At 42.5% G+C, this 13,176-nt stretch overlaps 1 protein-coding gene across 4 annotated transcripts in view; it reads left to right on the forward strand.

Annotated features, from left to right (window-relative positions):
• NEK7 (NIMA related kinase 7) overlaps nucleotides 1–13,176 on the forward strand; it is a 138,304-nt gene that overhangs the window by 109,327 nt on the left and 15,801 nt on the right. For all 4 annotated transcript variants that reach the window (XM_055583145.1, XM_055583148.1, XM_055583146.1 and 1 more), the window contains 2 exons: nucleotides 8,361–8,455; nucleotides 12,494–12,607. In XM_055583145.1, coding sequence (XP_055439120.1) covers nucleotides 8,361–8,455; nucleotides 12,494–12,607 — 209 coding nt within the window. The remainder of the gene's footprint in view (nucleotides 1–8,360; nucleotides 8,456–12,493; nucleotides 12,608–13,176) is intronic.

Raw genomic sequence — 13,176 nt, forward strand, 5'->3', positions numbered from 1 at the left:
ATCCATACATGACTACTGGAAAAACCATAGCTTTGACTAGATGGACCTTTGTTGGCAAAGTAATATGCTGTCTAGGTTTTTAATGTGCTGTCTAGGTTGGTAATAACTTTTATTCCAAAGAACAAGCGTCTTTTCATTTCATGGCTGCAGTCACCATCTGCAGTGATTTTGGAGCCCAAAGAAATAAAGTCTGTCACTGTTTCTACTGTTTCCCCATCTATTTGCCATGAAGTGATGGGACCAGATGCCATGATCTTAGTTTTCTGAATTTTGAGTTTTAAGCCAGCGTTTTCACTCTCCTCTTTGATCAAGAGACTCTTTAGTCCTTCTTCACTTTCTGCCATAAGGGTGGTGTCATCTGAGGGTATTGCTATTTCTCCCAGCAATCTTGATTCCAGCTTGTGCTTCATACACATGATGGGAACCTTATTTTGGCAAATTTAAAACATTTATAAGAAAAATTTTGACCAAGCTTCAAACATCAACTGTGAACTGAGTGCCATGTAGCATGTGACCTGCTTTCTCTTCTCTGTCCCTAATATGAGTCTTTAAAGCGGTTGTAATTACCTGGTTTAGGGTCCTTAGCAGTCAGTGAACAACCAGTGTGCTTTTAAATTATACAAGATCATCATTTTATCCTTTCATTTGTCTTACTGTAAATATACTGGCTTCTCCCTCCACCCCACCCCACCCCCCCCAAAAAAAACCCTCAAAGACTGAACTGATCCCATCCCCAGACTGTCCAGTGAGCTTGCAGAGGTCATGGATGCTTCAGGTCACAAGCTTTTCCGTCTCTTGGCCTGCAGCTGACTCAGCACGTGGACTTGGCCCAGGCGGTGTGTGAATCGTTAGTGCATTCATGTCAGATTCCTATTGCTGCCCTAACAAATTCCCACAAATGTAGTGGCTTGATACAACAGAGATGTATGGCTTTTACAGCTCTGTGGGTCAGGATTCCAGCATTGCTCTCCCTAGACTGCCATCAAGGCGTCTTTGGAATTGCTCTTTTCTGGAGTTTCAAGAGGAGACTTCTCCAGGTTGTAGGGAGAAGCCAGGTCTTTGGTCTTGCAGGGCCAAGGACCCTGTCCCTTTGCCGTGTCACCTGAGTATGCGTGTCAGCTCCTAGAAGCAGCTCCTTGTGGGCGTGACCTCCACCTCCTTGCTCCATCTTCACAGCCAGCGTGGCAGGTGTAGACCCTTGCACATGGCATAGACAGTCCCGGGTAGTCTCCCTGTTTTCAGGTCCATTACCTTCCACCTGCAAAGTCCTTTTGCCGTGTAACATGATGCACATGGGTGTAACCCCAGAGATGAAGATCTGCCTGCTCCCTGGTTTAGTCCACCTGACAGTCTTACCCCTAAAACCTGATGAGGTGATATGGTTTTGGTCAGAGGCTTCAATTGATGTTTATATTACTGAAATTCAGTGCTTTCTTTTTTAGGCAGATGTTTTAGCATTAAAATTTCACCTTTTTTTTTTTTATTATAGACCTTTATTGGTGATCAGATCAGATCAGATCAGATCAGTCACTCAGTCGTGTCCGACTCTTTGCGACCCATGAATTGCAGCACACCAGGCCTCCCTGTCCATCACCAACTCCTGGAGTTCACTGAGACTCACGTCCATCGAGTCAGTGATGCCATCCAGCCATCTCATCCTCTGTCGTCCCCTTCTCCTCCTGCCCCCAGTCCCTCCCAGCATCAGAGTCTTTTCCAATGAGTCAACTCTTCACATGAGGTGGCCAAAGTACTGGAGTTTCAGCGTTAGCATCATTCCTTCCAAAGAAATCCCAGGGCTGATCTCCTTCAGAATGGACTGGTTGGATCTCCTTGCAGCCCAAGGGACTCTCAAGAGTCCTCTCCAACACCACAGTTCAAAAGCATCGATTCTTTGGCACTCAGCCTTCTTCACAGTCCAACTCTCACATCCATACATGACCACTGGAAAAACCATAGCCTTGACTAGACGAACCTTTGTTGGCAAAGTAATGTCTTTGCTTTTGAATATACTATCTAGGTTGGTCATAACTTTCCTTCCAAGGAGTAAGCGTCTTTTAATTTCATGGCTGCAGTCACCATCTGCAGTGATTTTGGAGCCCAAAAAAATAAAGTCTGACACAGTTTCCACTGTTTCCCCATCTATTTCCCATGAAGTGATGGGACCAGATACCATGATCTTCGTTTTCTGAATGTTGAGCTTTAAGCCAACTTTTTCACTCTCCACTTTCACTTTCATCAAGAGGCTTTTGAGTTCCTCTTCGCTTTCTGCCATAAGGGTGGTGTCATCTGCAGATCTGAGGTTATTGATATTTCTCCCGGCAATCTTGATTCCAGCTTGTGTTTCTTCCAGTCCAGTGTTTCTCATAAGGTACTCTGCATATAAGTTAAATAAACAGGGTGACAATATACAGCCTTGACGAACTCCTTTCCCAATTTGGAACCAGTCTGTTGTTCCATGTCCAGTTCTAACTGTTGCTTCCTGACCTGCATACAAATTTCTCAAGAGGCAGATCAGGTGGTCTGGTATTCCCATCTCTTTCAGAATTTTCCACAGTTTATTGTGATCCACACAGTCAAAGGCTTTGGCATAGTCAATAAAGCAGAAATAGATGCCTTTCTGGAACTCTCTTGCTTTTTCCATGATCCAGCGGATGTTGGCAATTTGATCTCTGGTTCCTCTGCCTTTTCTAAAACCAGCTTGAACATCAGGAAGTTCACGGTTCACATATTGCTGAAGCCTGGCTTGGAGAATTTTGAGCATTACTTTACTAGCGTGTGAGATGAGTGCAATTGTGCAGTAGTTTGAGCATTCTTTGGCATTGCCTTTCTTTGGGATTGGAATGAAAACTGACCTTTTCCAGTCCTGTGGCCACTGCTGAGTTTTCCAAATTTGCTGGCCTATTGAGTGATACATGTTTACTTTTCAAGGGAGAAAATATCACACTTGCCATAATCAAAGTTTCTAGCGAGAAAGTTGTTTTCTAGCATTACTATTAATTTATTAGCAGTTCTGTTTTTCTAAATTATTTACAAATGCTTATTTAATTCTCAGGGGGTGTCTCCCCTTTGTGCTTTTGAGTACATCATATTCAAGAGATAGTAGTTTTAACAAAACTTAGAGAAACTACCATGAAATATAACATTATGTACTCCAAAGGTGTATATAATTAAGAGTAGTTATCTGTTATTCAGGCAAATCCATTTGCACCAAAGTTGTATTTATTGTATACAGTGAAGTGTTTCCTGTCTCACTGCTTGTTCTAGTGAAAAGAAAGGGGGAAAAAAAGCTTCATCATGTTCTAATGTGGCATTTTACTTGCTTTCTTAATGTCTCCCAGAAGAGCAAAGATGGAGAATTTTCTTTTTGTGTGTACATGTGTGATTTAGTTATTGTATATGCTTGCTGCACCTCCTGAGGATGGAAGGGGTTTTTACAAAGCACTGGCTACAATGCTCTGAGACTGGTCCTCATGCTGGACAAATATTTGAAACCCCTTGGGGGCAATTGTGATGTCGTCGTTGTTTGTGTTACGGGATTGTTTGAACTCCTCTTTGCTATTCAGAACGAGACAACGGTTTTCTGACTTTGTGATGCTGCCAGCAGGGTAAACGCAGGGCCGCCGTTCAGCCAGCCTCAGAATTTTCACACTGGGGTCTCTTGAGTGTACGATTCATGTTCCCCACACTATTTCCGAGTGTGATACATCCTCTGATTGCAACTTAGAAAATTAGAGTTCTTGAACCGGGCATGAAAGCAGTTTCATTTCTGGTGCCAAGTGCCACCTGTGGTCACTCGCCTGTTGTTCCCACACCTTCCCTAGCACCTCTCTGTGGGCTCTCCTTGGCTGGTCTCCCTTCAGTTCAGTGTGGATGGAGCCGTAAAGACAGCATATGCTTGGTCAGTATTGAAGGCTACTTGCACTGGTTTATTTTTAACTTTCAGTCCTTTCTTGACTTAAATCATCACGCTGGGAGGAAGCTGTTATCTAATTGTAAACTGTGCATGGTTAACCTCTCAACTACCATCACAAGTATTTATTTGAAGCAGAGGAGCTGCAGAGAAGCATTGATCCCTGACCCTCACCCGTGGCCTTTCATGTGTACATGCTGAGACTTGTAGAAGAGTTCTCTGCTTCTTAATTTGGAAAGATTCAGATTTTTTTTTTCCCAGTCATGTTTCATAGTGGTCACTTTTAACAAAATAACTGTTAAAATGCAATGGACAGGATGACCTGGCTGGATTCTAGGTCCATACCTTACTGGCTTTGTCACCTTTGGCAGATTACCTGACTTCCTTATGTGTCTTCTCTACAACAAGATAATAGTGGGACTATCTCATGAAATGGCCCCCATTTCTCTAGCCAGTGAGCCCCATGAGGGGCTTGGCCTTTTCTGTCTCGCCAGCACCTTGAACAGTGCAGGGGGGCCTGATAAACATTGTTGAAAGCTCAGCAAGATAATACACGTGATCCATTTAACACAGTGCCTGGACAGAGAAACAGTAACTGTAAAATTATCTGGGTTTTAAATGTTATCAGTTACACTGGAAAGAAGAAAAATTTATTTAATAAATGTCTTTCTAGAAGAAATATTGATCTACTACTGAGACATTCTGTACTGACCTGAGATAATACTCCTTACAATTAAGTAAATTTGGCCTCTGTCCATGAAGTCTGCCAACATAATTTCTGGGTTGACATACGAGTATGAAGGAAAAAATGAAAGTTAATTCCTATTCCCTGAAGTTGTGTGGGGGGTGGTGCGCACGCATGTTTAAATCAAATTGATGTTTAAGATGAGTTGTGTCCTTTCAGTTTTCCCAACAAGGAATGTTCAAAGCTTTCTTTTATGCAGTTTATTCTAATAAGCAACATTTCTAAACTGACTTGTTTGTACCCTAGTCAGCTGTCCTAGGTGATAGTTTAAAATAGGAATATATTACTTTTCTCCACTTCACTTTTCCTATGGGCATTTTGTATCGTTTTTAAGAGTGCTACCGAATTTAGAGCAAAGGGATCTCAGAAATGAGCTCATCTTCCTCATCACTGCATCTTACAGATGAAGTGAGTGAGTAGAAAGAGAACTTTAGAGGTCCTGGCTAGCTCATGGCAAAGGTAAGATGTGAAACATATTTCCTGACCTCTGATTGGTTTTTCCTTCCCTCCCTTAAACCAAACAGAAAAATTAGCAGCCCAGATCTAACCGTATAAAAAGACGTTTCAGTGGTTCCATCATTTTTTCTCGTTCAAGTCTTTGCAGCAATGGCAGTGCTAAATGTTTAGCTTAGCTAAACTATTGGCAAAATTCTGTATGTAACTTATTCTGATGAAATTAAGTTATTAACTATTTTAGTCATATATTCTGTAATAGCAGTTTAACAGAATTCTTTGGCTCTCAACATACTGTAGAACTTGTGAACATCAGTCTTCATTTGTACAGGGATACATTTTCGAACGTATTTATTGTTAATAGAGTGCTTTCCGTGTAAAACTCTTCTATATAGCTAGACTAAGTCAATTAACGTAATGAAAACTTTTTAAAAATATATATTTGAGTGACTGTCTATGTTTTAAAGAAAGGTCAGATAGCATTTTCATTTCTTGAACCATTTTTGTCCGGTCTCAGCCTTTCTGTTCTTTCGTGGCGTTTTCATCCAGTCCTCGCTTCTCCTGTCGGGAGGTTGAAATGACCCAAGTTCTCGCTGCGGTGGATTCCGTCGGCGGGCCCGCGGTGGAAGGGCGAGCGCGCCGCGTCCCGCGCTCTGAGGCTCCTGGCGCTCGGGGCGTCGCGTGGTCGCTGTAAGGCCTCCTCACGTCCCTCCGCACCTCCCCCTTGTACAGCTGTTAGGGAGTCTCCACATGCTGGAGGCAGCACAGCTCTCAGGATTTTGTTTTGTTTTTTTTTTTTAAGAAGGGTTTTTAGGAAATAATCATATATTCATTAAGTTTGAAACATGGAGATTCAACGCATCTCACCTTCTCCTAGTGCTTGAATTCTGCGGGCTCCCTGTCAGGTAGAGGGGGCGAGGGTGGGTCCTTGCTGGGCAGGGACCCCGCCGGTGCTCAGGTCGGTGTCCAGGACAGGGCGCCCGGCGAGAGCAGCGCCCCGCTCTCGGCGCTGGGCCGCGGCCCCGTGGCACCTTCCTCCTCACTGCCGACGGCGCCCGGGACCTGAGGTGTCGCCCAGCAAGGCGAGTCGCCCGCTCAGATTTCCACTCTGAGATGGGAGCAGGACACACAGAACGGAAGGAGGAGGCATTCTGGGCTAAGTGCGGTTCTACGGGTCGCTTATAGGCCGAGTTGGCTCCTTCCAACGTGCAGAGAACCAGCGTCGAGTCGAAGCCGCGGCTCGGGCTGCAGGTGCAACGGTTGCCCGTGACCGCCCGCAGTGCCCCGGAAGCGACTCCTCTGTGCCTTGAGCGCCTTCCCCGTCTCAGGTGCAGTGCCCTGTAGCCCCTATCGTCATGCGGCCTCCCTGCCCCTGGGCTCGAGGGCCGGCGGCGGCGGCAGCGCGTGGGCCCCATGCAGCGGCCCAGGTGTGATGCCAGGGCAAACGCGAGCGTTTCTTCATCCATCTTGCACATTCACCTCAGAGCCCGGAGGTATAAGCAGGTTTCCCTGAGCTAATCACCTTCGCTTCTCGTAAACCCTGAACCTTCACGCCTCAGTGTTTTCCGTCGCCTCCCCCCGTGGATTCCGGGGAGCCCCTCTCTGCGGGTCACGGCCCTCCGCCCCGGGCCCTGGACTGGGAGCTGAGGCACAGCCGCTTGTCACCCGAGCCGCACCCGCCGCCTCCGTCAACCGCGCGCGTCCAGTCAGCCCACCGTCGGTGTCGCCACTGAAGACGGGCGAGAGGGCAGCCGCGGAGCGAGTGTGTGTCCGACTCTGGGATAGTGCACGTTCTTCACACCTAGCCGTTTCCACAGGTTGTCTGGCTTTTCTCCTCCCGACGGGAATCGGCAAATTTACTCGTCTAAGCAGGAAATGCTGCAGTTAAATCATTGATGTCTTGTCTGCCTCTGATAGCATCCGAACGTGTCATACTTTATTTCAGTGCCTTTTATCCTCCTGTTTGCACACTCCTTTTTTCATTTCCTCATTTTTATGAATACCTCCCCTTCCATCCATTCTGATTAGGGCCATCCATTAGTAGGAAAAAGGGGTTCCAGTGTCTCTAGGATTTCCTGTGCAGGGATGGTTCCGTGGAGTTTTCCCCTTTTAGCCCAGTGTCGTCTCGGCTCACAGCCTGTGTAACGCCGTCCTTGGGGAGGAGGATGTGTTTGAGCAGGGCGCCTTGACTTTGTTGGGTCCACCCTTGTTGCCTCTGCCCAAACACCCCTGTTGAGCATCCCGAGTTACACTCGCAGGAGATTTACTGTGAACTCCTAGGGAGTTCTTGGTAGAAGAGGGAGAAAGAGCTTTTCTCTGCGAGTAGCAGCACAGTTTGGTAGCTGTTGCCTCAAGCAAGTAAGATTTCTAAATTTTGTCTCAAACTTTGATTTTCTATTTGGCAAAAAGCCTTAGGCAAAATGAGGGTGAAATAATAGCCATCTAAGTTTGAGATTTAAGATTCTCCCTTCAAAAGTTACTTAAAAGTTTCTGCCCTTGAAAATATAATGTGAATGTCTTATTTAAGATATTTAATAAATATTAAATATATTAAAAAGAAAGCGTATTCAAAACAAGCTAACATTGAAACAAACCCCAAATTATCCAGGGCACCTTGTGTCTATAAAGGTCTCAGTAGTAACAGCCTGAGACGTTCTTCCAGAGATGTCATTGGCCTTTCACATATGTTATTATATAGCCCTTTGATATACAAAAATCTGTTTTATTCTTTCTAAAGTGGGACTTAAGTAAGGTACTGACGGGTGGTGATTATATTATTTGTAATTTTAAGAGTCACAATAGTATTCTAAGGGGTGTTTCTGTAAAAGTTGATAGGTATGCTTTATACACACTCCACCAATTGTTATGTGTTACTATGTATTTTAAAATCACTATATTGTCATGCTTATTTGGGACATACAAGCCATGTTAAAAATTAAGAAATGAAACGAGTGTGAGCCACTTAGTAGATTTTGTTAGAATTCTTTCTGTACTCCTTAGACTCTACCTGAATTAAAGAAAGAAAGTGGCACTCACCACCTCCGTTTTAATGTGGGACAGATGTAAATGTGCTATTCAGGATCAAGGAGAGAAGAGGAAATTTAAAGGTTCTAGAGTATGCCCAGAACAGTGTTCTAATCTTAATCAATTTTTTTGACGACATTTTAATCTAAAATTTTGGATGTAATTTCTTATCACAGCTGCATCTTCCATTTTTATCCTCCTGTTGTTCTGTCTACTTTCTTTCTGCAGTGGGTACACCTTATTACATGTCTCCAGAGAGAATACACGAAAATGGGTACAACTTCAAGTCTGACATCTGGTCCCTTGGCTGTCTACTGTATGAGGTAGGTAATGCTGATAAATTCTGTACACTGAAGTGCTTTTACTTACTGGAATGTGTTTCCCCTGTCCTTTTAGTATATAGTTATTTTTTTTCCTAGGTTATGTTTAAGAATTAGCTTTTTAATAATGAGGAAGTTAATTCATTGACTTAGTAACTGGTTTTATAATGTAGTTTAGTAACTACACATTTCTACACATTTATTTTCTCTAATATAATTTTAAATTGTTTCCTTTTGATCGGAGTTTAATTTCTTAAATGTTTTTCATGTTAATATAATGTTGCTTCATAATCTTACTTATAAAAATATACATTTGAACATCTATTAAAAAAAAACAACTTGCCCATGCATAGCTGGAGAGAGAACAATGGAATGGATTTAAAATATGAAAGCATGGTAAATATCTTTATCAATTTTTTTTAAACTTTTATGTCGAGTAATTCAGCTTTCAGGATAGTTTATAGAGAGATAATTCTTCTAGGTTATTCTTCTAGTTTAGTTTCTGTGAGTAACACTTGGTATTGGTAAAGCTCGGTGAAATTCTCTCAGCTGTTCTGCTGGTGATAATTTATCAAAGAAAGATGGAATTATGTAGACAGGTCCTGTAGCAAGTATTGCGGTATAACAGTTTGGGTGAATAGAAGAAAGCATGCTATGAGCACGTTTGATACTCGTTATAGAGTAATGGTGTCAGAGAAGGCTCAAGCCAGGGACTTCTTTAATTGAATGGTAATTTTCTTCGGAATGTGGGCTTCTAGTCAGTGCTGTTCACTAAACATTAGCCTACATCTACTCTTTTAATAAAATAAAATGAAGGAAAATAATACATGGAATCCTTTTCATATTTTAAGACATAGAAAGGAAGTCTAAAGTGGATAGATAGAAACCAGTGTATTTGTTACTATTTTCTGTCTCCTGTCTTTCAGCTTAAATAAAATATGATGAGATCATGTATTTTAATTGTTCCACCTTTACTTAGAAGTAGAGCATCAGAAGGTTTTTTAAAATGTGTGTCATAATCTTTAATTATTGTTTACAGATTGAAGGTCAGACTTCCTTAATGTAAGGAACCTGAGATTATTGTGTTCTTCCTACTAAAATAACAACCACTTAGGAGCTTTTAAATGTTCTTAAAGAACATCCCTGGGATAATTTTTTTAACAAAAGTTATGAGTTAGTGATAGAATAAAATACATGTTTGTTTGTATTCACTGTTCACATGAGATTAAAAGAGGTTTATGCTCAGTAATATTATATTCTGTTAATAATTTGGTACAGTGTTGCACTGATTTGACTATGTTGTTATTACAAAGTTTAAAAGGCACTTTGTACATTTTAAAATATTTAATACCTATTTAGGCAACCTTAGATTCTTTCAGGCCATAGTCTAATAAATTATCAAAGCAACATTTTCCCTTTATATACCTCAAAGTAAACTGCAAATTGGTTTCCACTAAGGACAGTAAATTTAGCAATGAAAAATAAAAAGTTCTGTTATTATTTGAGAAGTCTGCATAATTGTTTTAGAACCAGGAGATTCCCATATCAAAACTGAAATAATCCTTCACATTATGAATTTGCCTTTGAGAAGCAGCATCCCATTTTTATGTATACTTTAAATGATAACCAAAATAAAAATTATTTCTTTGGATGCTCCTACATTCATGCGTATTATGTGTTGGGAATGATTTTGAGTGAAAGCATTTAATGTGTTAACATTAGTTTTCAGCTCAGAGCATTTTCCCAGTTGTTCCATGAAAGTCATTGGGAAGAACTAGAATTTTTTCTAAGGATTTAATTTACTTTGATATTGTATCTCTTTCTAATATAATGTCAATAAAAATTCCCAGAAGTTTATCTTTAAGAAAACTGGTCATAGCATTTCCTAGACATTTTCTATTGTATCCCACTAAGAATTTACCATTCACAACGAAGGAGTGGGAACCCTTTTTTGAAAATGTAATTTAAACTCAGCAAATTAGACTTTCAAATATTCCTGAAACCTCACACACACACACAAAACTGGCAGTACAGTTTTAATTGATATGCAACAAAGTAGACTTTACTAATTAAAATCAAGATGCTGTGCTTTGGCTACACGGACCTTTACATGGAAAAGTAGGTTTTACACATTTCCTTTATTGTTCGGTGCAGCAATCGCATCCTTCCAGGGTTGTAGGTTGGTGGCTTACAGTTCAAAAAAAAGAGAGAGCTGCCACCAGCCCCGAAGACAGACAGTGGGCTCTCGTCCCTCCGACACCCCCAGAATACTAATCAGGGAAGTCGGACCCTGGAGGTCAGGGAGCAAGTCAATCATTCTAGCGATCGTCTCAGTGTGGAGGATCAAATTAGCCTGAAAAATTCAGCTGCTGGGAGGAGAGGGCGAGCAGCTGTCAGGGGCAGCATCGAGATGCACTAATGAACCAGATGAATAGTGCAAAAGCTTGAAAATAAAAACAGGACAGTTGACATTTTTCATCTGTCAAAGCAGGAGATGCATGAAAATATACTATTCCTGTTTAACTCCTTAGGGGACGTTCAGATTTTTTTTTTTTAACACTGCAGTATTGAGACAAAAGTACCGTAATGAGCTCCTGGCACGTGATAACGAACACCGTACATTTACTTAGGGTTTTTGCAAACACAAGGAGACAATAGTTTGCACACAGTGTTTTTTTTAAGGGGGGCATCTTAAAAGATTCTGTTTTATCACAGAGTGCCCTCGTATCTTAACAGAAGACGTAAATTATTGTAACCGCTCTTCTGGAAATGTCCTCTCGGATGGAGCATTTTACACGTTTAGGGACACACACCTGGTTTGGGGATTTCTCGTCATGGGGAACACCTCTTCCGAAGGTGGTTTGGCAGGAGCTGCAGTGAAGAGCTGGCGGGCGGCTCTGCAGGCCCATATCCCCCAGCCCCGTGGTCCAGGCCGGGAAGGAGTTAAGCTCTGCCACAGCCCCGACAGATGAGAGCCATTTTCAGCTCATCCCATCCCTGCTGACGCCCACCGAGGAGCCCTGCTTGGCCCAGCGTGTTGCACGCACGCCTGGCCTGTCTGGGGAATGTACACATTGTCCTTCCAAAATCAAACTTATTAGCACATGTAGAAAAGGGTGACTGACTTGGGGGCAGCCTTGCACTCCGTGTTGTAGTCGCGCTGCTGCGGTTCAGAGATTTAGGAGGTTTGAACAGGAGGCGAACATCCTCAATTGAATCTTGAGTTTGTAACCCCGCTTACCTTAGTCCTTGCTCGCACTTGAAATGTCAGGTTAGAACCTGGTCTTAAAGTTAAATTTGATAATGTCTTTTTTAAAGTCATTCATTCTTCGAGTGTTTTTCCCCCCACCCCCCCTGCATAAAAATCCCATTTGGATGCCTTGAATTAGTGGCCATGACTCCTAGGGCTTTTGAGCACGTTTAGTGTTTCTGAGACATTGTCACAAAAGGAAAGGAGTTCTGATTCACTGTGAACTAGTTTGAGTATCAGAACATTCAGATTGAGAAGACATTTTTTTATTTCAGAATAGCCTTTTCCTGCAGAGACTGTCGTGAGAGATAAAACGCTGTGTGTACCGATCCCTAAACCATTCCTGGATTATACTGCAGTTTTGGCTCGTTTCATGTTTGTTGTATTTTAACCACTGAAAGGTTGATATTACACCATTCACGTCTGTCTGGTCATGAGATACACTAGTTGTTCCTATTGCACTGTATTTACAAAGAGTCCTAAATTATATTATTTTTGTAATATTGTTAATGCTGCATAAGTGTGTGCAGGTGTATATGTAATTCTATGCTAACCATTTCTCCCTTCTAGGAAAGTTTAAATGTTAAAAATAATAACCAAAAATTGAAGTAAGACATTTTAGGACTTATGAACTAATTCTCTGAAAAGGATGTTCATGAAACGCCAAATGCCTGGAGAACTTTATTTAAAATGTTTGTAATTATCCCCTCCCCTCCAGTGTCATATGCTCGATGAAACCTCCTTTAAAGTTAACGTGTAAGTGTATCAGTTTCATTGGGAGCGTTTTGCAGATGGCAGCGTTACAGAGTCCTTTCTATGGCGACAAGATGAACCTGTACTCGCTGTGTAAGAAGATAGAGCAGTGTGACTACCCGCCTCTCCCGTCAGACCACTATTCAGAGGAAGTAAGTCATCTTTCAGTTCGTGTGTCCATGTTGTTCGTTTTGGTAATGCTTGCATTTTATTTGGGGCCCTTCTCTATCCCATGATGCATATGCTGAGTGTAGGTGGCAGAGAGAACACCTTCATTCCACTCTCGTTCTCTCGGAGGCTTGGCTGTTAAAGAGTTGCCCACAGTTCATCCATCACGTGGAGAGGAACCCACACCTCATGCAGTGTCACAGTGGGTGTAATGGGAACAGTGGCTGACTTCACCGCCTCCTGGACACGCCGCCCAGGCTCTGGGTGACCAGCACGTCCAGTGTCCCTCCCCATGCCCACGGTCTCAGAGCAGCCATGACCCCCTCTTCTGGCAGAACCTCCCTCCTGCCTATGTTTTCCCAGAATGGAAGCAAACATCTCTTAGCTGCATCTCTCTCAGCCCTGTTCCTTCCGTGCTCTTTTCATTCTCACCAGGCCAGTCCCATAACCACCTCCCCACTGCAGTCAGATTCCTCTGGGAAACGTTTGAGGTCATCACTGTAGACCTGGTAACAAAGTGCCTTGGTAGGAACTGAAAGTGTTAGCAGACGTT

This window comes from Bubalus kerabau, chromosome 5, assembly GCF_029407905.1.
Source record: "Bubalus kerabau isolate K-KA32 ecotype Philippines breed swamp buffalo chromosome 5, PCC_UOA_SB_1v2, whole genome shotgun sequence".
NCBI classification, from domain to species: Eukaryota; Metazoa; Chordata; class Mammalia; order Artiodactyla; family Bovidae; genus Bubalus; species Bubalus kerabau.